The sequence below is a fragment of the Callionymus lyra genome, chromosome 3 (assembly GCF_982586985.1).
Source record: "Callionymus lyra chromosome 3, fCalLyr1.hap1.1, whole genome shotgun sequence".
Classification (NCBI taxonomy): Eukaryota; Metazoa; Chordata; class Actinopteri; order Syngnathiformes; family Callionymidae; genus Callionymus; species Callionymus lyra.
In genome coordinates this window covers 8,424,914-8,451,891 of record NC_141820.1, presented here as the reverse complement: position 1 = coordinate 8,451,891, position 26,978 = coordinate 8,424,914, and the positions used below count along the sequence as shown (strand labels likewise).

The 26,978-nt window shown below is 38.2% G+C and overlaps 1 protein-coding gene across 1 annotated transcript; it reads left to right on the top strand.

Annotated features, from left to right (window-relative positions):
* Window positions 1–366: 366 nt before the first annotated feature.
* Window positions 367–26,576, top strand: grhl2b (grainyhead-like transcription factor 2b). The gene is made up of 16 exons (XM_087786331.1): window positions 367–493; window positions 3,234–3,423; window positions 4,651–4,718; window positions 4,831–5,173; window positions 6,868–6,932; window positions 7,003–7,159; window positions 7,981–8,092; window positions 10,965–11,059; window positions 18,434–18,592; window positions 20,089–20,146; window positions 20,208–20,347; window positions 21,706–21,743; window positions 21,816–21,907; window positions 24,242–24,327; window positions 24,383–24,447; window positions 26,213–26,576. Exons 1-16 carry the CDS (start codon window positions 474–476, stop codon window positions 26,325–26,327), a joined length of 1,803 nt encoding a protein of 600 aa, XP_087642457.1. The 5' UTR covers window positions 367–473; the 3' UTR covers window positions 26,328–26,576.
* Window positions 26,577–26,978: the final 402 nt, after the last annotated feature.

Here is a 26,978-nt window from a genome sequence, read left to right as displayed (position 1 = left end):
TTTCCACACATTCTTCTATTCATAACATAAACTATTCCAAACCCATATTGTGTTCGTACCTTCCGCGCAGACGGAGGTGGATCCTCACCTGTCCTTCCAGCTCCTCAGCCAATCACAGCGCGCCCTGTGCCCAAAGCAGCCAATCGTCTTCCCGCCAGACTCACCTTTTCCATTCTTCACGGCAGCAGAATTTTAAGAGAATAAACCTGAAGCTTATCAAGTGATTCCAGGATAATAGCGGAGTGTGTGTCCTCGGGGTGTTTGTGTGTGTGTGTGTGATAGCGCGGGACACAGCGGGACAAAAGGTCTTACCTGCCCAGGTGAGGGAGGGGGGGGGAGGAGGGAGGGAGGAAAGACGCGGGGCGAGAAAAAAAAAGTCGACTTACCTGTAGACCCACTTCTGGCAGCTCACTCGCTCTACAACCTGCTCCGACTTGAAAGTCCAGTTCCACAAGAAGACTCTGGAGGGAAATATGTCACAGGAGCCAGACAAGTAAGTGATCGAGGCAGTGGAGGGTTCGAGTCCTGCGGGGGGACCAGGGGTCTCGGGTCTCCCTGCGGGGAGGAAAGACAGAAAAAAGCGATTAAAAAACTGAAAGCAGTCGAGGATCGAGGGGGAATATCGAGGATTGTGTCGCGATGATCGAGAACGACGTGGATTTAAGTTGGATTGTGAGGCTCGACGTGTTTGACTCGAGACTGGATTCAAGAGAAAACTTTTTTAGGAACAAAAAACAACGATTTTTTTAGCAGCTCTGAGGGTTTTATGTCTAAACTATGGGTTGATTTAAGAATTCAAATGAATTTATGTTATTTATCGATAACATTTTTCATGTTAAAATTGATTTTAATCTAAGAATTATTGCACAAAGCTTCTATTATAAAGTCTTCTATTAAATCAAACTAGTTTGTTTTGGTTTTCCACTTGTATTATTAAAAATATTATTCCATATGTCGTTATTATTATAATATATTTAAGTTTTCATTGTTTTTATTAGTATTATTACACAATGGTTTGCACAATTTATGACTAACTATCACGGTATATATTTTTAAATGTAACTTTAATTTGAGCAAATTTTAATACTTGTATTTCCGTGTATATCCAGCCTATACACGTTAAATAAACATGGAATGTAACCAATGATTGAGATGAAAACAAGTTTCCAGAATCCTGTACAACATACTGTACTTGTAATACCTGTGTTGTTATAATCGTTATTACTATTACTTCACGTCGAAAACAAAATAGTTTGTGCTATTGTTAAAAAAGAATATTATGATGAGCTTACCTTTTAATTGTTTTAATTACTAATTTGATGTAATATTTTGATATTGTAATATTATATATACATATATATATATATATATATATATATATATATATATATATATATATATATATGTATATATAATGAGCAATTGTTAATAATTGTATTTCCATGTATATCCTTACACTCATCAGCCTAAAACATTTAAATAAAAATGCAACTATTAAATTCAATTGTGATATGAGATGAAAATAACTTCCTTCACTGTAACTGTTCATGCGTTCAACACCCGACTCGCTTTAATCGTTGTTAATATATTTACTTCAAGTAATATTGTTGACTATATTCTTCTTCTTTTTATAATTTTTGAAAGTTAAATTCAGTTTAAATATATACATAATTCAAATTAAACAGCATGTCAATCATAATAGTATCAGTTAAGATAATGAAGGTCAAGGTATTAAGTTTCTTTAGTTGTTTTTATTCACTGTACTGATGCTGCAGGGTCATGATGACCCAGATATATCATATTATACACACATTTTAAACATGGTTTCCAGAATCAACACTATCTCTAGAACTAGCTAACACTAGTTATTATTGAGGTGTTAATTCCTCCATAAACAAACATGTCAGTCCTTGTATGAGAGTATTTAATGACTGATAACCAAAGAGGTTTTTCCTGTAAATCCCTGGAGAGTGTCGTCGTGAAGGTGTGACGGTGGTTCGTTGTTTGACTCTTTTTTTCAAAGTGCAAGTTGACACATCTAGAGCCGCTCCTGCTGCACATGTTGTGAAAACAGAGGAGGTGGAACTGGCTCTGTGATCTGCTCTTAAGTGGGATTTATGAACGACACACACACACACACACACACACACACACACACACACACACACACACACACACACACACACACACACACACACACACACACACACACACACACACACACACACACACACACACACACACACACACACTACTAGCAAGTGTGAGTCAAAATAATCAACCCACTAAGTTTTATTTACATAAAAACAGATTCTTTAGAAATTGATTTCACGCACAAATACTAAGAAACCTAGTGGAGTAATACTATGAAACGTCACACACTAATACTATAAAACCTAGCGGAGTAATAATACAGAGCCTCAAGGACTAATACTACTAAACCTAGCAGAGTAATACTACAGAGCTTTGCTGACTAATACTACAAAACCTGGCCGAGTAATAATACAGAGCTTTGCTGACTAATACTACAAAACCTAGCATATTAATACTACATAGCTTCGCTGACTAATACTACAAAACATAGCAGAGTAATACTACATAGCTTTGCTGACTAATACTTCAAAACCTAGCATAATAATACTACATGGCTTCGCTGACTAATACTACAAAACCTAGCAGAGTAATACTACATAGCTTCGCTGACTAATACTACAAAACCTAGCAGAGTAATACTACATAGCTTCGCTGACTAATACTACAAAACCTAGCATATTAATACTACATAGCTTCGCTGACTAATACTACAAAATCTAGCAGAGTAATACTACATAGCTTCGCTGACTAATACTACAAAACCTAGCATATTAATGCTACATAGCTTCGCTGACTAATACTACATAACCTAGCAGAGTAAAAATACAGAGCTTTGCTGACTAATAATACAAAAACCTAGCATATTAATACTACATATCTCCGCTGACTAATATACTACAGGAGTAATACTAAAGAGCTTCAGAGACTGTAGTACGAACTTAGCATAGTAATATTACAGAATTTCACGGAGTAAACCCACAGAGCCTCGTGGTCGACGAAGTAATACCACAGAGCTTCATCGAGCAATCTTACTTTGGATTAGTAGTACTAAAAAAGTCGAAGATTTTGTCAGTTGTACATGTGATTATCTGCCTTAAATAAAACGTTTCCGTGTGTGTGTGTGTGTGTGTGTGTGTCAGCAAGCGTCTAGTGGTGGTCGTCCCCAACGAGAGCTCCTTCCCTTCCGTGCGGCGAGCCTACACCAGCGAGGACGAGGCATGGCGGTCGTACCTGGAGAACCCACTGACCGCTGCGACCAAGGCCATGATGAGCATCAACGGAGATGAAGACAGCGCCAACGCCCTGGGCTTGCTCTACGACTACTACAAGGTACTGCAGTGGTACACGAGACGTTGTACGCGGCTCGTCGACTCAGAATCAAAGTAGAAACATGTTCATGTTGATATTCTATAAAGATACAGACATAAACAATACCTTTTGTATGACTTCTGTTTGTATTTATTAAACCTATGATTATGTGGTACGTTAGGCTGAAAACCTGTCAAAATATTTGACTTTTTTCGTATTACTAATCCTAAATAGGATTACTTGATGAGGCTCCGTATCATAACTTCGTGGACCGCAAAGCTCCATGGGTTTACTCCGCAAAACTCTGTAATATTACTTCGCTAAGTTCGTAGTATCAGTCTGTGAAGCTCTTTAGTATTACTCTGCTAGGTCTTGTAGTATTAGTCAGCGAAGCTATGTAGTATTACTCGCTAGGTTTCATAGTATTAGTCAGCCAAGCTCTTTAGCACTAATCTGTTTTTTAGTACTAGTCCGCGGAGCTCTGTATTTTGATTCCACTAGGTTTTATAGTATAAGTGTGTGACGCTTCGTAGTATTACTATGCTAGGTTTCGTAGTATTAGTGTGCGACGCTTCGTAGTATTACTCCGCTTGGTTTTGTCATATTTGTGCACAAAGCTCTGTAGTATTACTATGCTAGGTCTCTTAGTATTAGTGAGCGAAGCTCTTTTGTATTACTCAGCTAGGTTCCGTAGTATTTATGCGCTAATCTCTGCAGTATTACTCCGCAAGGTTTCGTAGTATTTGTGCGCAAAATCTCTGTAGTACTCCTCCGCTAGGTTTTGTAGTATTTGTGCGCTAAGCTCTGCAGTAGTACTCCGCTCGGTTCATAGTGTTAGTCAGCGAAGCTCTGTGGTATTAATCTGCTAGGTTTTGTAGTACTAGTCCACAAAGCTCTGTATTATTACTCTGCTAGGTTTCAAAGTATTTGTGCGCAAAGCTCTGTAATATTACTCCACTAGGTACGTAGTATTAGTGAGCGGAGCACCGTAGTATTACCCTGGTGGTTTCATAGTATTAGCTTTCAAAGCTCCATAGAATTACTCCGCTAGGTTTCGTACTCAGGGGCCATTTGGCTAATACTATGGAGCCTCAAGGGGTAATACTGCAAAGTTACGATCAAAGTTTACGTGAATCTATTTCAGTGAAGCGACTTTACTTGAGTTGCTAGGATTGTGTGGTGGACTGCAGTACTACTAACTGAAATAAGCTTTAAAAAACTGGCTCATCAAGTATCGTTACTTTCCAGGTGCCCAAAGAAAAACGACATTTACCAGCTGCCAAGGTCATGGAAGGAACAGAGGAGCAGGAGAAAAGGTGGGTTTATGCAAATGAGGTAGAAGTCAAACTGTCAAATGTCAAACTTTGATGTCAAAACATGTTTTATCCGTTGAAACTAGAAGATCTTTGTAAATATTTGTCTCCTCAGGCCTGCTCTGAGCTGCAATGCTGAGCTGGAGCCGGTGGACAACCGAGTCCAGGTCCTCAAGACCGTCCCCGTCAACCTCTCGCGCAGCACCGAGCACGGCGACGCCAAGCGGGATCAGCCCAGCGGCGCCGGCCCGGGCGACGGGGCCACGCCGGCGCCGGTGAAGGCCGAGACCTACGCCCCGGTCTACATGGCGGGGGCGGGGCTTCACTACAGGGCGGAGGCGGAGCCGTCGGCGCGGGTCATCTACGAACAGGGTTACGAGGTCACGTCCGTGGGGTCGTACGTGAAGGACGACCGGCAGAGTTCGCCCGACAGTCCGTACGAGGAGGAGAGAGAGGCGGTGAGAATAGTTCGGAACCAAAGAATGTTTATTTCTGTCTTCACTTCAACGTCAAGTCGGTTCCTCGCGGAAGTTTATCAGAATATTTAACCCTTGAATTGAACATTTTTGATGTTGAAACTTTGAATTTCTTCATTGAAATGTTGTTGTTTATAATATTTAAGTATTGAAAAATCGAATATTTAATTAAATAATTTCTATATTTAAAGATTTAATTGTTTTTTTTTAATTCGTAGCCTTTTAAATTCAGTTTGATTAGTTGCAAATATCTTTAATCTTACCATCGCTTTAGAATCCACCATTTTTAATTTATGCGCCAGTGTTTTCTATGTCGTCATGTGATCATCTACGTGTCACACGATTGGAGGAAGGTTTTATCAAGAAGCTCAGTAACTCCTGGAATTTTTATATTGAATTTAAAAGACCACTAATTACAAAATGTTGAGTTTAGAAAATACATTTTTGACCGACTGGAATTAAAATATCAAAGTCTATGTTTAAAACAAATAATAATTAATTTTTGAAAATATTCCAAATCTTTTTCTAATTTGATTATTTAATGAAATTCAACCTTTAATATAGAAAATATTTAATTTTTACCAAAAAAAATGTAACCTTTAAATATATAAAATATAAAATTATTTATGTAAAACAAATTCAACCTTTAAATATATAAAATATATAATTATTTAACTAAAACAAATGTAACCTTTAAATATATAAACTATATAATTATTTATATCAAACAAATTCAACCTTTAATGAAGAAAAGTTATATAATTTTTTAACTAAAACCAATTAAATCTTTAATTTAGAAAATATATAATTATTTAACAAAAACAAATTCAACCTTTAAATATATAAAATATATAATCTTTTAACTAAAACAAATGTAACCTTAAATATATAAACTATATAATTATTTATATCAAACAAATTCGACCTTTAATATAGAAAATATATAATTATTTAACTAAAACCAATTAAATCTTTAATATTGAAAATATATAATTATTTAACTAAAACCAATTAAATCTTTAATATTGAAAATATATAATTATTTAACATAAACAAATGTAACCTTTAATATAGAAAATATATAATTATTTAACAAAAACAAATTCAACCTTTAATATATAAAATATATAATTATTTAACTAAAACAAATGTAACCTTTAAATATAGAAAATATATAATTATTCATATAAAACAAATTCAACTTTTATTATATAGAAAATATATAATTATTTAACAAAAACAAATTCAACCTTTAATATATAAAATATATAAATATTTAACAAAAAAAAATGTAACCTTTAAATATATAAAATATATAATAATTTATATAAAACAAATTCAACCTATATTATATATATAAAATATATAATTATTTAACTAAAATAAATGTAACCTTTAAATATATAAAATATATAATTATTTAACTAAAACAAATGTAACCTTTAAATATAGAAAATATATAATTATTTAACTAAAACAAATTTAACCTTTAAATATATAAAATATACAATTATTTATATAAAACAAATTCAACCTTTAAATAAAGAAAATATTAAATTATTTAACAAAAACAAGTTCAACGGAACATTCTGATCCGTAGATATTTCCTCTTATATTACCATATTGTCTTTCAATACTGTGTCTAAACTTCCTCTGGTGGTTCGATGTTTCCTCAGAAGTTCCACACGACGTCATCTCTGGCGACGGACGACTTCATCTCGTCGTACGAGCAGGAAACTGTGTAAGAAACCGCTCGGCGGTCAACGAATTGTCGTCATTTTTTTTTAACAGTGGGGTTTGTGTGTTTGCAGCGACAGCTTCCAGTACACACTGGACGCCACGCGCTCGCTGCGGCACAAGCAGGGCGAGGGGCCCATGACCTACCTGAACAAGGGCCAGTTCTACGCCGTGACCCTCAACGAGCTCAGCGCCAACAAGCGCCTCCGGCACCCCATCAGCAAAGTCCGAGTGAGTGTTTGTCCCTAATATCACGAGGAATGAATGAGTCCCTGAGTCTATTGGTATTGCATCATGGGAGGAGCATTCTATTCAACTATAATCAAACAATTTTCCACTATAATCAAACAATTTTCAACTATAATCAAACAATTTTCAACTATAATCAAACAATTTTAACTGTAATAAAACAATTTTCAACTAAAACCAAACAATTTCAACAAAAATCAAACAATTTTCAACTAAAATCAAACAATTTCAACTAAAATCAAACAATTTTCAACTATAATCAAACCATTTTCAACTATAAACAAACAATTTTCAACTATAATCAAACAATTTTCAACTATAAAAAAACAATTTTCAACTATAAACAAACAATTTAAACTAAAATCAAACAATTTTCAACTGTAATCAAACAATTTTCAACTAAAATCAAACAATTTAAACTATAATCAAACAATTTTCAACTAAAATCAAACAATGTTTAACAGTAATCAAACAATTTTCAACTATAATCAAACAATTTTCAACTATATTCAAACAATTTTCAACTATAATCAAACCATTTTCAACTATAATCAAACAATTCAACTATAATCAAACAATTTTCAACTGTAATCAAACAATTTTCAACTAGAATCAAACAATTTAAACTATAATCAAACAATTTTCAACTGTAATCAAACAATTTTCAACTAAAATCAAACAATTTAAACTATAATCAAACAATTTTCAACTATAATCAAACATTTTCAACTATAATCAAACAATTTTCAACTAAAATCAAACAATTTTCAACTATAATTAATAATGGTTGTGTGTCTCCTCAGAGTGTCGTCATGGTCGTGTTCAGTGAAGACAAGAATCGTGACGAGCAGCTCAAGTATTGGAAGTACTGGCACTCACGACAACACACGGCCAAACAGAGAGTTCTTGACATCGGTGAGAAGAAACATTTGTTGACTTGTTTGCTGGTTCGATTTCTTTCAGTTTCATCTTTGCGTCCGTTTCAGTGTTTTATGTTGATGTAAACAAACGTTTTTTAACTGTAATCAATTATTTTTTTTACTATAATCAAACAATTTTCAACTGTAATCAAACAATTTTAAACTATAATAAAAAAAATTAAACTATAATCAAACAATTTGAACTATTATATAAAAAAAAACTATAATCAAACAATTTTTAACTATTATTTAAAAAAATTATAATAAAGCAATTTTCAACTATAATACAAAATTAAACTTTAATCAAACAATTTAAAAATATTATTTTAAAAAATTAAACTATAATCAAACAATTTTCAACTATGATAAAAAATTTAAACTATATAAAAAAAAAAAAAACTATAATCGAACAATTTCAAGTGTAATTCAAGATGTTTAAACTAAAATATATTCATACGTGTGTCACTGATCACATCATCATTAACATGTGATTATTTATTTGATGATTTCATTCAAGAACGATAAACACAAAGTTAAAAACAGCTTCAGGTCGAGACACAAATATAATGTTTGTATGAAAGTCTTGACCTTTGAGGCTGAAGTTTGTAGGCGTGTGTGTGTTTGACATGTCGAGGCCTGTTGAACAGCAGAGGCGACAGGTATGTGTAGAAAACCTGGGTTGGAGGGTCGTGCACACACACACACACACACACACACACACACACACACACACACACACACACACACACACACACACACACACACACACACACACACACAATAACACACAGCCTGTCAGAACAGGGAGAGGAATGTAAAAGTGTGTGAATTCCTCGTCCAGTTCACATCTTAATCCCTTTATTTCACTTCTGACGGAGAAACACTGGTGTGTGTTAATAACACAGTAGTAACGGATCACATTCCTGGATCAGAACCAAACTCAATAAGTTCAGAACTCCATCTTTAGGAAGTTCTCAGGGAGCAGGAATTATGATTTGACCCACTTCCTCCTTCAAGTCCTGACACCTGACACTAGTGGACGAGCTCATTTGACTGGCGGTTGATCCCCCCCCCCATCACCCCCTCCCCCTCGGGGCCCGTGAATGGGTTAATAATGGGTCACGTGTCTTTGGGGCGTCGTGCATCTGTGGAGTAACCAGGAAGTGTTCTTGGCAATTAAACAAGTTAACGAGCGATCTATCAAAAGATCCTCGAAGCAGGAAGTGATGTCAGAGATCAACTTACATCGTGTCTTCAGCTTCACGACGACATTGTTTGGAAGTAAATTAGTTTCGTAAAAATAGTTGAATTTAATATTTTAAACCTTGTTGAAAATTGATTTTTTATTTTATTAAAATGTTGTTGTTTTTAGGAATTTAATTCCATTATTTCTAATATTGAAGTTAAATTTGTTTTTATTGATTAATTGAATAAATTAATGAATTAAAGAAAAAACATGTACAAATATACTTTGTTATTTTAGTTGTAATAATTCAAAAATGGATTTTGTGAATGTAATATTTTTTCAATTCGAAGCCTTTTTAATTCAGTTAAAAATATTGGTATAAAAGTGTCATCGTAATTATATTTCATTTTAAAGGCTATGCATATATATTTTTTAAATAACCATTTTCTTTTTACTCATATAGTTTGATATTCTAATTCCCAAAACTCAAAAATAAAATGTCTAAATTGAATATGTCTTAATTCATAACCTTTTAAATACAATATAAAAATGTTACGTGTGATGATCTCAAGGTAGTGGTAGTTGATCCAAGCCTGTAACCAATCACTGTCTTGGACTGATGTTTGACCCGCCCAATTAATTAACATACGGACAACGAAATGTCAAATTGACAAAATGTATAAATAGCTTAAGAAATAGAAGACAAAAAGTATAAATGTATATATAAATGTCAAAATGTATAATACAAAATGTTTATTTATACGTAAAATAGCTTCATTCTTTGACAAAAAGTAGGTTGTAGTAAGTTCCACCCTTATTTTATTTCATTTTAAAGGCTATAAATATTTTTTTAAACAACCTTTTTTTACTCATATAGTTTAATATTCAAATTATAATAACTAAAAAATAAAATGTTTAAATTTAATATATTTTTTGAATCTGTAGCTTTTTAAATTCAATATAAAAACGTTGATATAATAGAACCACCGCTTTTTAATATTTTGGAATAAAAAAGCATTTTTTTTCCATCTTATTTAAAAAAAAAACACACACATTTTTGATAGTATTAATATATAATAATTTGTAGTCTTACATTGAATATAAAAATTGGCATAATACAACCACCACTTTTAATATTTTTTTAAAATAAAAAAGCTATGAATTTTTCTAAATATTTTTTTTTATCCAGTCTTATTCCAAAATTTAAAAAATACTTAAACAAAAAAATGAAATATGTAATAATTCATAGTATTTTACATTCAATATAAAAAATATATTGGTATAATAGTGACAAATATATTTGATTAAATTATTTAAAAATAAAAAAATGAAAAAATAATTGAATTTATTTATTCAAAAAACAATTAAATGCTTAAATAATTAGAATTTAATCAATAAAAAATGTCAAGTTTGAAGATTTGAAATGTCAAATTCAGTCAATATGCTGATGACACTGGTGTCTTCCTGTCAGAAGTCGAACTCTCTTATATGGACCTGAGAGTCACTGCCGCTGCCTTTGAGCACGTCCAAGTGTGTTTGTCGAAGCTGATAAGGGTTTTATCTCATTGTCCTGGAGCGTGCCACTCGACAACTTATCTGGACACACACTAGCTGCCGACTCGTCTCCACGAGGGTCGTGTGTTGTTTGCCGAAGAGACTCAATTGTGTCTTTTGGTCTCAGCCGACTACAAGGAGAGCTTCAACACCATCGGCAACATCGAGGAGATCGCCTACAACGCCGTCTCCTTCACCTGGGACGTCAACGAGGAGGCCAAGGTACAGAAGAACTACACAAATGTCACAAATATCACGACATAAACCTGTGTTTACACCGCCTGAGTTGAACGACAGGTTCTTTCTTCCTCATCGTTTGTTGGCAGACAAAGTGTTGGCTCCGCCTCCTTAGTGATGTCACACAGGTGCACACACCTGAGAGTCAGTGGCGTCACAATATTGACGGTTTAATTTAACATTTCAAACTTTGACTTTTTTTTTAATCTAAATATTGTTTTTAAAGCATTTTCATGGGACGAGAAAAAACTTCAACACGTCTTCTATCAAACAAATGAAACCTTTAATTACAGTAAATCTCTTAAGTTTCAACCTTACGTTTTAGTTAACCCTCATGTTGTCTCAGGGTCAAGGTGACCTGAAGGCTCGAAAACAAATGTGTTTGTGGTATCCCTTGTGATATCTCTGGGTCAAGGTGACCTGAAGGCTCGAAAACAAATGTGTTTGTGGTAACAACAACAGAAGGGATACCACAAACAAGTTTGTTTTATGGCCTTTGGGTCACCTTGACCCAGAGATATCACAAGGTTTAAATGATGAAATATTCATGGTTGTATCTCACATAAAGTAGAACTTGTTCAAAGTAAAGTTACACAACTTTTGAACAACTTTCCTCATTTAAAATAATTCAATTTATTATTTTTTAAACGTTAAATCATAAAGTTTTCTGACGACACTTTAAACAGTTTAAACTACACTTTACGATAGAAGACGACTTCCTTTTAAACAGGCAGAAACCTCGAGCAGAACCAGACTCGGCATGATACTGATACTGCTAAATGAATAAAGAATGAAGTCCATTCCTTCATTTTAAACATGTTCTCTGGGTCACAAAAACACACACGGCCAATTTAAAGTTTGATAAACCTCTGTATGTTTTTTGAACTGTGGGAGGAAACCGGAGTTCCCAGAGTAAACCCAGGAACTGGGAGAAGTCCACACACAAAGGAAACCACTGACAAAAACCTTTTGAAAATCCTTCTCTTTGGGAAGTTCCTTCTTCTGGTTCTTCCTCGATTGATGTAAAAGTGGAACCAGCAACTGTTGTGTGTCTCAGAGTCCATTAGGGTCTAGACTGCTGGTCTAGGGTTGTGTAGTAAAACTGATGGACAGAGTTGTGTGTTCTAGTGACCGCTCCTTCAATAAGACTGTTTGAACTGCTCCCCCTCCAGGGCACTGGTCCCCACCCTCTGTTGTTTGTTTTGCCCTCATTTCTCAGTGTGTGTGTGTGTGTGTGTGTGTGTGTGTGTGTGTATAGGTGTGTGTGTGTAGGTGTGTAGGTGTGTGTGTGTGTGTAGATGTGTGTTTGTGTGTAATGCGCCTCATATATTGTAATTGCAGCTCGAGGGCAAAAAAGGTTGCTGGAGTGAATCCAAGATCACGTATCAGGTCCAATATTTACTCTGGGCCTGTTTGTAGCCTCGGTCTCCTGCCCCGACCGTTGAGCCTGACCACAGGGTCGTGGTGCGGCAGGTGTCGAACCTGCAGCCTCTTTGTGTAGACGGTGGTGTTTGTTTTCAGTCGCGTTCTTACATCGATGCACCTGTTGACGTCATCTTTGTCTTTTTATCTTTTATATAATCTTCATAAATGTCATATGATGTAAACACAACAAAAGTTGTTTAAGATCCTAATATAGTGTTTTCTTCAAACAAACTCTTTTGTCCAATGAAAACACACGTCTTCCATCACATGACTTTAAAAACTGTGACTTTAAATCGATTCTCTTGAGTGACTCGAGTGTTCAAAGAACCTTCACGACTCTCCTCCTCTTCCTCTACAGATCTTTAAAGAACCCTCACGACTCTCCTCCTCTTCCTCTGCAGATCTTTAAATAACCCTCACGACTCTCCTCCTCTTCCTCTCTGCAGATCTTCAAAGAACCTTCACGACTCTCCTCCTCTTCCTCTCTACAGATCTTTAAAGAACCTTCACGACTCTCCTCCTCTTCCTCTACAGATCTTTAAAGAACCCTCACGACTCTCCTCCTCTTCCTCTACAGATCTTTAAAGAACCCTCACGACTCTCCTCCTCTTCCTCTCTGCAGATCTTTAAAGAACCCTCACGACTCTCCTCCTCTTCCTCTGCAGATCTTTAAATAACCCTCACGACTCTCCTCCTCTTCCTCTCTGCAGATCTTTAAAGAACCCTCACGACTCTCCTCCTCTTCCTCTCTGCAGATCTTCAAAGAACCTTCACGACTCTCCTCCTCTTCCTCTCTACAGATCTTTAAAGAACCTTCACGACTCTCCTCCTCTTCCTCTACAGATCTTTAAAGAACCCTCACGACTCTCCTCCTCTTCCTCTACAGATCTTTAAAGAACCCTCACGACTCTCCTCCTCTTCCTCTCTGCAGATCTTTAAAGAACCCTCACGACTCTCCTCCTCTTCCTCTGCAGATCTTTAAATAACCCTCACGACTCTCCTCCTCTTCCTCTCTGCAGATCTTTAAAGAACCCTCACGACTCTCCTCCTCTTCCTCTCTGCAGATCTTTAAAGAACCCTCACGACTCTCCTCCTCTTCCTCTGCAGATCTTTAAATAACCCTCACGACTCTCCTCCTCTTCCTCTCTGTAGATCTTCAAAGAACCTTCATGACTCTCCTCCTCTTCCTCTCTGCAGATCTTTAAAGAACCCTCACGACTCTCCTCCTCTTCCTCTGCAGATCTTTAAAGAACCCTCACGACTCTCCTCCTCTTCCTCTGCAGATCTTTAAAGAACCTTCACGACTCTCCTCCTCTTCCTCTGCAGATCTTTAAAGAACCCTCACGACTCTCCTCCTCTTCCTCTGCAGATCTTTAAAGAACCCTCACGACTCTCCTCCTCTTCCTCTGTAGATCTTTAAAGAACCTTCATGACTCTCCTCCTCTTCCTCTACAGATGTTTAAAGAACCTTCACGACTCTCCTCCTCTTCCTCTGCAGATCTTTAAAGAACCCTCACAACTCTCCTTCTCTTCCTCTGCAGATCTTTAAAGAACCCTCATGACTCTCCTCCTCTTCCTCTGCAGATCTTTAAAGAACCCTCACGACTCTCCTCCTCTTCCTCTGCAGATCTTTAAAGAACCCTCACGACTCTCCTTCTCTTCCTCTGCAGATCTTTAAAGAACCTTCATGATTCTCCTCCTCTTCCTCTACAGATCTTTAAAGAACCCTCAGGACTCTCCTCCTCTTCCTCTGCAGATCTTTAAAGAACCCTCAGGACTCTCCTCCTCTTCCTCTGCAGATCTTTAAAGAACCCTCACGACTCTCCTTCTCTTCCTCTGCAAATCTTTAAAGAACCCTCACGACTCTCCTCCTCTTCCTCTGCAGATCTTTAAAGAACCCTCACGACTCTCCTCCTCTTCCTCTGCAGATCTTTAAAGAACCCTCACGACTCTCCTTCTCTTCCTCTGCAGATCTTTAAAGAACCTTCATGATTCTCCTCCTCTTCCTCTGCAGATCTTTAAAGAACCCTCACGACTCTCCTTCTCTTCCTCTGAAGATCTTTAAAGAACCTTCACGACTCTCCTCCTCTTCCTCTCTGCAGATATTTAAAGAACCCTCACGACTCTCCTCCTCTTCCTCTGCAGATCTTTAAAGAACCCTCACGACTCTCCTCCTCTTCCTCTGCAGATCTTTAAAGAACCCTCACGACTCTCCTCCTCTTCCTCTCTGCAGATCTTAAAAGAACCCTCACGACTCTCCTCCTCTTCCTCTCTGTAGATCTTTAAAGAACCTTCACGACTCTCCTCCTCTTCCTCTCTGCAGATCTTTAAAGAACCCTCACGACTCTCCTCCTCTTCCTCTCTGCAGATCTTTAAAGAACCTTCACGACTCTCCTCCTCTTCCTCTCTGCAGATCTTTAAAGAACCCTCACGACTCTCCTCCTCTTCCTCTGCAGATCTTTAAAGAACCCTCACGACTCTCCTCCTCTTCCTCTGCAGATCTTTAAAGAACCTTCAGGACTCTCCTCCTCTTCCTCTGCAGATCTTTAAAGAACCCTCACGACTCTCCTCCTCTTCCTCAGCAGATCTTTAAAGAACCCTCACAACTCTCCTCCTCTTCCTCTGCAGATCTTTAAAGAACCTTCACGACTCTCCTCCTCTTCCTCTGCAGATCTTTAAAGAACCTTCACGACTCTCCTCCTCTTCCTCTGCAGATCTTTAAAGAACCTTCACGACTCTCCTCCTCTTCCTCTGCAGATCTTTAAAGAACCTTCACGACTCTCCTCCTCTTCCTCTCTACAGATCTTTAAAGAACCTTCACGACTCTCCTCCTCTTCCTCTGCAGATCTTTAAAGAACCCTCACGACTCTCCTCCTCTTCCTCTGCAGATCTTTAAAGAACCCTCACGACTCTCCTCCTCTTCCTCTGCAGATCTTTAAAGAACCCTCACGACTCTCCTTCTCTTCCTCTGCAGATCTTTAAAGAACCTTCACGACTCTCCTCCTCTTCCTCTCTGCAGATATTTAAAGAACCCTCACGACTCTCCTCCTCTTCCTCTGCAGATCTTTAAAGAACCCTCACGACTCTCCTCCTCTTCCTCTGCAGATCTTTAAAGAACCCTCACGACTCTCCTCCTCTTCCTCTCTGCAGATCTTTAAAGAACCCTCACGACTCTCCTCCTCTTCCTCTCTGTAGATCTTTAAAGAACCTTCACGACTCTCCTCCTCTTCCTCTCTGCAGATCTTTAAAGAACCCTCACGACTCTCCTCCTCTTCCTCTCTGCAGATCTTTAAAGAACCTTCACGACTCTCCTCCTCTTCCTCTCTGCAGATCTTTAAAGAACCCTCACGACTCTCCTCCTCTTCCTCTGCAGATCTTTAAAGAACCCTCACGACTCTCCTCCTCTTCCTCTGCAGATCTTTAAAGAACCTTCAGGACTCTCCTCCTCTTCCTCTGCAGATCTTTAAAGAACCCTCACGACTCTCCTCCTCTTCCTCAGCAGATCTTTAAAGAACCCTCACAACTCTCCTCCTCTTCCTCTGCAGATCTTTAAAGAACCTTCACGACTCTCCTCCTCTTCCTCTGCAGATCTTTAAAGAACCTTCACGACTCTCCTCCTCTTCCTCTGCAGATCTTTAAAGAACCTTCACGACTCTCCTCCTCTTCCTCTGCAGATCTTTAAAGAACCTTCACGACTCTCCTCCTCTTCCTCTCTACAGATCTTTAAAGAACCTTCACGACTCTCCTCCTCTTCCTCTGCAGATCTTTAAAGAACCCTCACGACTCTCCTCCTCTTCCTCTGCAGATCTTTAAAGAACCCTCACGACTCTCCTCCTCTTCCTCTGTAGATCTTTAAAGAACCCTCACGACTCTCCTTCTCTTCCTCTGCAGATCTTTAAAGAACCTTCATGATTCTCCTCCTCTTCCTCTACAGATCTTTAAAGAACCCTCAGGACTCTCCTCCTCTTCCTCTGCAGATCTTTAAAGAACCCTCACGACTCTCCTTCTCTTCCTCTGCAGATCTTTAAAGAACCCTCACGACTCTCCTCCTCTTCCTCTGCAGATCTTTAAAGAACCCTCACGACTCTCCTCCTCTTCCTCTGCAGATCTTTAAAGAACCCTCACGACTCTCCTTCTCTTCCTCTGCAGATCTTTAAAGAACCTTCATGATTCTCCTCCTCTTCCTCTGCAGATCTTTAAAGAACCCTCACGACTCTCCTTCTCTTCCTCTGCAGATCTTTAAAGAACCTTCACGACTCTCCTCCTCTTCCTCTCTGCAGATATTTAAAGAACCTTCACGACTCTCCTCCTCTTCCTCTGCAGATCTTTAAAGAACCCTCACGACTCTCCTCCTCTTCCTCTGCAGATCTTTAAAGAACCCTCACGACTCTCCTCCTCTTCCTCTCTGCAGATCTTTAAAGAACCCTCACGACTCTCCTCCTCTTCCTCTCTGTAGATCTTTAAAGAACCTTCACGACTCTCCTCCTCTTCCTCTCTGCAGATCTTTAAAGAACCCTCACGACTCGCCTCCTCTTCCTCTCTGCAGATCTTTAAAGAACCTTCACGACTCTCCTCCTCTTCCTCTCTGCAGATCTTTAAAGAACCCTCACGACTCTCCTCCTCTTCCTCTGCAGATCTTTAAAGAACCCTCACGACTCTACTCCTCTTCCTCTGCAGATCTTTAAAGAACCTTCAGGACTCTCCTCCTCTTCCTCTGCAGATCTTTAAAGAACCCTCACGACTTTCCTCCTCTTCCTCTCTGCAGATCTTTAAAGAACCCTCACGACTCTCCTCCTCTTCCTCTCTACAGATCTTTAAAGAACCCTCACGACTCTCCTCCTCTTCCTCTGCAGATCTTTAAAGAATCCTCACGACTCTCCTCCTCTTCCTCTGCAGATCTTTAAAGAACCCTCACGACTCTCCTCCTCTTCCTCTCTGCAGATCTTTAAAGAACCCTCACGACTCTCCTCCTCTTCCTCTGCAGATCTTTAAAGAACCCTCACGACTCTCCTCCTCTTCCTCTGCAGATCTTTAAAGAACCCTCACGACTCTCCTCCTCTTCCTCTGCAGATCTTTAAAGAACCCTCACGACTCTCCTCCTCTTCCTCTGCAGATCTTTAAAGAACCCTCACGACTCTCCTCCTCTTCCTCTGCAGATCTTTAAAGAACCCTCACGACTCTCCTCCTCTTCCTCTGCAGATCTTTAAAGAACCTTCACAACTCTCCTCCTCTTCCTCTGCAGATCTTTAAAGAATCCTCACGACTCTCCTCCTCTTCCTCTGCAGATCTTTAAAGAACCCTCACGACTCTCCTCCTCTTCCTCTGCAGATCTTTAAAGAACCCTCACGACTCTCCTCCTCTTCCTCTGCAGATCTTTAAAGAACCTTCAGGACTCTCCTCCTCTTCCTCTGCAGATCTTTAAAGAACCTTCACGACTCTCCTCCTCTTCCTCTGCAGATCTTTAAAGAACCCTCCAGACTCTCCTCCTCTTCCTCTGCAGATCTTTAAAGAACCTTCACGACTCTCCTCCTCTTCCTCTGCAGATCTTTAAAGAACCCTCCAGACTCTCCTCCTCTTCCTCTGCAGATCTTTAAAGAACCCTCACGACTCTCCTCCTCTTCCTCTCTGCAGATCTTTAAAGAACCTTCACGACTCTCCTTCTCTTCCTCTGCAGATCTTTAAAGAACCTTCACGACTCTCCTCCTCTTCCTCTGCAGATCTTTAAAGAACCCTCCAGACTCTCCTCCTCTTCCTCTGCAGATCTTTAAAGAACCCTCACGACTCTCCTCCTCTTCCTCTCTGCAGATCTTTAAAGAACCCTCAAGACTCTCCTCCTCTTCCTCAGCAGATCTTTAAAGAACCCTCACGACTCTCCTCCTCTTCCTCTGCAGATCTTTAAAGAACCCTCACGACTCTCCTCCTCTTCCTCTGCAGATCTTCATCACGGTGAACTGCCTGAGCACAGACTTCTCGTCCCAGAAGGGCGTGAAGGGTCTTCCTCTGATGATCCAGATCGACACCTACAGCTACAACAACCGCAGCAACACACCTCTGCACAGAGCCTTCTCTCAGATCAAAGTCTTCTGCGACAAGGTCACTTCCTGTTCCGTCGTCACTGGTTAAAAACAAATGAACAAAACCATGACTTTTGTTCTGTTTATAAAAACACGTGGATCTTTGGTCACAGCAGCGTTTGTTCTCCCTCTAGTGGTCAGAGCGACACATGACAGCAGTTGAGTTAATATAAAGTCAGATCATCACGTGTTTTAAAAACTATCGTCGAAGATCTTTGTACTTCACACAAATATTATAATTATTAATTTAAAGTATGTTGTGAGTATATTTATATACATAATACATGAAGCTAAGCTAATCGTCTTGATACGTAGCTTCTTCATGCTAACGCTAACATGACAAGAGTTGACATAAACAGATTATTATTGTATTTATTTTATTCATTACTAGTCTCTAAATATCTATATGTTTTTTTTATTATCATTGTTGTTATTTTATGTTAGTATTATTTTGCTCCATTAAAGTGAATATTTAAATATTTTGGGGAAAAGTAACAAATAAAAACTACAATTTTATATAATTAGACTTTCTTTATTATTTGGTTTGTTTGTTAACAGTTGTGTTTGATCATTTTTATTTACGCTCACTTTAGTTGAATTAATGTTTCTTTAAAATACATATATGAGATGTTTCTTGTGTGTAATTGTTGTGCACACACACTTACACACTTACAGACTCACACACAGACACACACGCACACCTACACACACACAAACACACAAACACACTCATTTGAACACACACACTCACACACATACGCTCAAAGTCAAACACATACACACACACTGACACACTTACACACACAGTCAAACAAACAGACACACTCACAAACATACACACATATTCACACCCCTGCAGACACATACACACACACACACACTCACACAGACACCAAACACACTCACGGCCCGACACACACATTCACACACTTACACACTCACACACGCACTCACACACACACATACTCACACACACACACGAAGTCAAACACATTCACACACACTCACACACTTAAACACACAGACACACACACACACTTAAACACACAGAAACACTCACAAAATTACACACATATTCACACCCCTGCAGACACATACACACACACACTCATGGCCCGACACACATATTCACACACTCACACACGCACTCACACACACACACAATCACACACACTCACACAGACATACTCACACATGAACCCACACACACACTCACACACACACGCACTCACACACACTCACACAGACACACTCACACATGAACTCACAAACACACTCACACACACACGCACTCACACACACTCACACATGAACTCACACGCACTCACACACACACACACTCACACGCACTCACACACACACAGACACACACATAGAAACACACTCAGACACACAGTCTGTGTTAGAGTCTAGTTATATAGGTCATGTGACCTTCACCATTGACCTCTGACCTCTACAAAACTGTGTCGCCTCCCGGTCCAGACGGTTGTTGTTGACACCTGTTCTCCACCGCAGGGCGCCGAGAGGAAGATCAGGGACGAGGAGAGGAAGTTGTTCCGGAAAAAGTCAAAAGGTTCGATCGGCGTTTGAAACTCTTGACCCTCAGAGGAGAAACTTTTCTTTCTGTCCTGCAGGAAAAGACGGAAGCGTCGCTGTGATCACGGCTCCCAAGAAGTCCGACACCACCTTCTTCAAGACCATGAGCGACCTGGACGCTCAGCCGGTCCTCTTCATTCCAGACGTCCACTTCGGGAACCTGCAGAGAGCAGGACAGGTACGAGGGTTCAGGACGCTCCCTAGATACTGGTTCCATCATGGAAGGTTGTGTGTCTGACACACACACAGTCACACACACTTATTAACACAAACACACACACACACACACACACACACAGAGAGACACACACTTATTAACACACACCTGAGGACAATCTAGACTTTAAACACACAAGAGCCGTCATGGAAAGTTAGGGAGCGTCAATATTTTCATGTTTTGAATTATTCAAACACACAAGTAGCAACTATAGTAAATAAAAACATAAAAAAAGATCATCTTTCAGACGCAGATAAGAAACAAGTTAGTATCTCAAGAGTCCAAACAAGAAAAGAAAGAGTCCAATATCTCAAGAGTCCAAACAAGAAAAGAAAGAGTCCAATATCTCAAGAGTCCAAACAAGAAAAGAAAGAGTCCAATATCTCAAGAGTCCAAACAAGAGAAAAATAAGTCCAACCAACAAAAAAAAAGGAGTTAGTACCTCAAGAGTCCAAACAAGAAAATAAATAGTCCAATATCTCAAGAGTCCAAACAAGAGAAAAAAGAGTCCGAACAAGAAAAAAAAGAGTTAGTATGTCAAGAGTCCAAACAAGAAAAAAAGAATCTAGTATCTCAAGAATCCAAACATGAAAAAACGAGTCCAGTATATCAAGAGTCCAAATAAGAAAAAAAAGAGTCCAGTATCTCAAGAGTCCAAACAAGAAACAAAAGAGTCCAGTATCTCAAGAGTCCAAAAAAGAAAAAAAAAGAGTTAGTATCTCAAGAGTCCAAATATGAAAAAACGAGTCCAGTATCTCAAGAGTCCAAATAAGAAAAAAAAGAGTCCAGTATCTCAAGAGTCCAAACAAGAAACAAAAGAGTCCAGTATCTCAAGAGTCCAAACAAGAAAAAAAAGAGTTAGTACCTCAAGAGTCCAAACAAGAAAAAAAGAGTCCAGAATCTCAAGAGTCCAAACAAGAAATAAAAGAGTCCAGTATCCTGAAAATCCAAAATGTCCACCAAACCTGGCAACAAACAGCAACAAAAGAAAAAGGATCTTGGAAACAGAACAAAATACACAGACAGTTTTAAAACAAGAAAATACTTAAACCAACACAAGCTTGAAGTTCCAGTCGGGTGTAATGAGTCAAGTTTGAGGGAGAGACAGGAAGTGAAAGTACCAAAATAAAACCAAAATAAAACCAAAATAAATGTGTATCTTAACATGTTAGGTTCAGTTTAATTCACATATTATTTTACAATTAGATTCTAAACACATGTATTATTCTCACATCAGGGGATTTAAAAAATATAATATATGTAATAAATATATAATAAATATACACATATAAGAATGTGTTGATGTTCTTCCTCCTCAGGTCTTCACCTTCAACACGGAGGACGTGGACAGAGAAGGGTGAGAGCTTGACATCCATCATAGGAACATGAACATGTTGTCACTCATGCAAACATGAACACGTGTCTCCAGGAGTGTTCTGGTCAAGAGGATGTTCAGAGCCTCGGAGGACGAGTTCTGTCCCTCACCCAAGAAGCAGCTGAAAGAAGAACCTCACAAGAGAGGTAGTTATGATGGAAGTATGTGGAAGTATGTGGAAGTATGTGGAAGTATGTGGAAGTATGTGGAAGTATATGGAAGTATGTGAAGGTATGTGGAAGTGTGTGAAAGTATGTGGAAGTATATGGAAGTATGGGTAAGTATGTGAAGGTATATGGAAGTATGTGGAAGTATGTGGAAGTATGTGGAAGTATGTGAAGGTATATGGAAGTATGTGGAAGTATATGGAAGTATGTGAAGGTATGTGGAAGTATATGGAAGTATATGGAAGTATGTGGAAGTATGCGAAGGTATGTGGAAGTATGTGGAAGTATATGGAAGTATATGGAAGTATGTGGAAGTATGTGAAGGTATTTGGAAGTATGTGGAAGTATATGGAAGTATGTGAAGGTATGTGGAAGCATGTGGAAGTATATGGAAGTATGTGAAGGTATGTGGAAGTATATGGAAGTATATGGAAGTATGTGAAGGTATGTGGAAGTATGTGGAAGTATGTGAAGGTATTTGGAAGTATGTGGAAGTATGTGAAGGTATTTGGAAGTATGTGGAAGTATATGGAAGTATGTGAAGGTATGTGGAAGCATGTGGAAGTATATGGAAGTATGTGAAGGTATGTGGAAGTATATGGAAGTATGTGGAAGTATGCGAAGGTATGTGGAAGTATGTGGAAGTATTTGGAAGTATGTGAAGGTATGTGGAAGTATGTGGATGTATGTGAAGGTATTTGGAAGTATGCGGAAGTATGTGAAGGTATGTGGAAGCATGTGGAAGTATATGGAAGTATGTGAAGGTATGTGGAAGTATATGGAAGTATATAGAAGTATGTGAAGGTATGTGGAAGTATATGGAAGTATGTGAAGGTAACTGGAAGTATGTGGAAGTAAATGGAAGTACATGGAAGTATGTGGAAGTATGTGAAGGTATGAGGAAGTATGTGGAAGTATGTGGAAGTATGTGAAGGTATATGGAAGTATGTGGAAGCATGTGGAAGTATGTGGAAGTATATGGAAGTATGTGGAAGTATGTGGAAGTATGTGGAAGTATATGGAAGTGTGTGGAAGTATATGGAAGTATATGGAAGTATGTGAAGGTATGTGGAAGTATGTGGAAGTATGTGGAAGTATGTGAAGGTATTTGGAAGTATGTGGAAGTATGTGAAGGTATTTGGAAGTATGTGGAAGTATATGGAAGTATGTGAAGGTATGTGGAAGTATATGGAAGTATATGGAAGTATGTGGAAGTATGTGAATGTATGTGGAAGTATATGGAAGTATGTGAAGGTATGTGGAAGTATGTGGAAGTATGTGAAGGTATTTGGAAGTATGCGGAAGTATATGGAAGTATGTGAAGGTATGTGGAAGCATGTGGAAGTATATGGAAGTATGTGAAGGTATGTGGAAGTATATGGAAGTATGTGAAGGTATGTGGAAGTATATGGAAGTATGTGGAAGTATGTGAAGGTACCTGGAAGTATGTGGAAGTAAATGGAAGTACATGGAAGTATGTGGAAGTATGTGAAGGTATGTGGAAGTATGTGGAAGTATATGGAAGTATATGGAAGTATGTGGAAGTATGTGAAGGTATGTGGAAGTATGTGGAAGTATATGGAAGTATATGGAAGTATGTGAAGGTATGTGGAAGTATGTGGAAGTATATTGAAGTATGTGAAGGTATGTGGAAGTATGTGAAGGTATGTGGAAGTATGTGAAGGTATGTGGAAGTATGTGGAAGTATGTGAAGGTATGTGGAAGTATGTGGAAGTATATGGAAGTATGTTGACGTATGTGAAGGTATGTGGAAGTATATGGAGGTATGTGTAAGTATGTGAAGGTATGTGTAAGTATGTGAAGGTATGTGGAAGTATGTGAAGGTATGTGGAAGTATGTGGAAGTATATGGAAGTATGTGAAGGTATGTGGAAGTATGTGGAAGTATATGGAAGTATGTTGACGTATGTGAAGGTATGTGGAAGTATATGGAGGTATGTGTAAGTATGTGAAGGTATGTGTAAGTATGTGTAAGTATATGGAATTATGTGAAGGTATGTGTAAGTATGTCTAAGTATATGGAAGTATGTGAAGGTATGTGGAAGTATATGGAAGTATGTGGAAGTATATGGAAGTATGTGGAAGTATTTGGAAGTATGTGGAAGTATGTGGGAGTATGTGGAATAATATGGAAATCTTTTGAAGTATGTGGAAATTAGTATATGATAGAATTGAAAGTTTCAACATTTAAACGTGAATTAAATCATTCAAATATTCTCTCGTCACTGATAAACTTCTGTACTACAGTAGTATTTCTCCTGAAAGTCACTAACACAGAAACCTCCTCCTGCAGTTTTGTTGTACGTACGGAAAGAGTCTGAGGAAGTGTTCGACGCTCTGATGCTCAAGTCTCCGACACTCCAGGGCCTGATGGAAGCTGTGAGTAGAATCATGATGGACTTCTTCAACCTCCTGATCTTCTCCTCCTGCTCAGATCTCAGAGAAGTACGGTGTACCATCTCAGAAGATCAGCAAGGTCTACAAGAAGAGCAAGAAAGGGTGAGAGATGTAGAGATGATGATGATGATGATGATGATGATGATGATGATGATGATGAAGATGAAGATGAAGATGAAGATGAAGATGAAGATGAAGATGAAGATGATCATGAAAGTGATAGTGATAGTGATAGTGATGGTGATGGTGATGGTGATGAAGATGATGATGATGATGATGATAGTGATGGTGAAGATGATGATGATGATGATAGTGATGGTGAAGATGATGATGATGAAGATGATGATGATGATGATGATAGTGATGGATAAGATGATGATGATGATGATGATAGTGATGAAGATGATGATAGTGATGGTTATGATGATGATGATGATGATGATGAAGATGATGATAGTGATGGTGACGATGATGATGATGATAGTGATGGTTATGATGATAATGATGATGATGATGATGATGATGAAGACTATGATAGTGATGGTGAAGATGATGATGATGATAGTGATGATGAAGATGAACTTGACGATTTTGATGATGATGATGATAGTGATGTGAAGATGATGATGATGAACTTGACGATGAAGATGATGATGATGATGAAGATGAACTTGATGAGGAAGATGATGATAGTGATAGTGAAGATGATGATGATGATGATGATAGTGATGGTTATGATGATGATGATGAAGATTATGATAGTGATGGTGAAGATGATGATGATGATAGTGATGATGAAGATGAACTTGACGATGATGATGATGATAGTGATGTGAAGATGATGAAGATGAACTTGACAATGAAGATGATGATGATGATGAAGATGAACTTGATGAGGAAGATGATGATAGTGATGGTGAAGATGATGAAGTTGAACTTGACGATGATGATGATGAAGCGGATGATGATCATGATAGTGATGATGAAGATGAACTTGACGATGATGATAGTGAAGATGATGATTACGGAGATGCACTTGACGATGAAGATGATGATGATTATGATTAACTTGACGATGAAGATGATGATGATGATAGTGATGGTGATGATGATAAAGATGAAGATACTGATGGTGAAGATGACGATGATGATGATGATGATGAACTTGACGATGATGATGATAGTGAAGATGATGATGAACTTGACGATGAAGATGAAGATGATTATGATGATTATGATGATTATGATGATGATGATGATGATGGTGATGACGATGAAGATGAAGAAGATGGTGATGATGATGACGATGAAGACGATGATGATGATGATGATAGTGATGGTGATGATGATGGGGATGAAGATACTGGTGGTGAAGATGATGATGATGATGATGATGATGATGATGAACTTGACGATGATGATGATAGTGAAGATGATGATGAACTTGACGATGAAGATGAAGATGATTATGATGATGATGATGATGATGGTGATGGTGATGGTGATGGTGATGGTGATGGTGATGGTGATGGTGATGACGATGAAGATGAAGAAGATGGTGATGATGATGACGATGAAGACGATGATGATGATGATGATAGTGATGGTGATGATGATGGGGATGAAGATACTGGTGGTGAAGATGATGATGATGATGATGAACTTGACGATGATGAAGATGAAGAAGATGATGATGAGGATGGTGACGATGACAATGAGGATTATGATGATGATGATGAAGATGATGAAGAAGATGATGATGATGATGATGATGAAGATGATGAAGATGATGAAGATGATGAAGATGATGATGAAGATGATGATGATGACGATGATGATGATGACGATGAAGATGATGATGTTGCAGGATCCTGGTCAACATGGACGACAACGTGATCGAACATTACTCCAACGAGGACACCTTCATCCTGAGCCTGGAGAGCTCCGGCGACGCCTACAAGGTGACGCTGACGGAGATCTGAGGAGATCTGAGGAGTTGAGAGACTGAAGCCTCCGTCACTGCTCCACTGTGAAGCCATGAACTCTTGATCCGCTCCAGGACTTCCATGTTGCCAAACACACCGCGTCGCTAGCTCGTGCTCGTGCTAATATTTATTGACGCTCCACGAGCTCTAAGTCCTGCACATTTCAACTTATTTAATGTGAAAACCTTGTTTTGTAGGAACCATGTAGTCAATGATGTTGTAAATATACTGTATGTTTGACACCAACTCATGGTTCTTGTTTTCACTCTGTGTCACAGTTTCAGTTTTGATGATCTAAGACAGCGCCCCCTGGAGACCAATGAGACGAGGACGACCTTTTATTTAAACTATGATCTTCATATTTGACTTGAAATGAAGTTGATCAGAGTCACCAGAATATCATGATTTAATGTTTAACTTTTCATTTATTAAGCATTACTTTTTTATTATTATTATTTCATTTTATGATTTATTTATTTTAAGTTTAATTTTTTTTTATACGTCTTTTATTTTTTACACGTAGAGCTTGTAGTTTAATTCAATAATTTAAAAATATATATATTTTCTAAATTGAAAATGTTTAAATTCAATACAAGGTTAGTGACATTATTCAAAATACTATTAAAGATTAATTCAAAAGGCTACGAA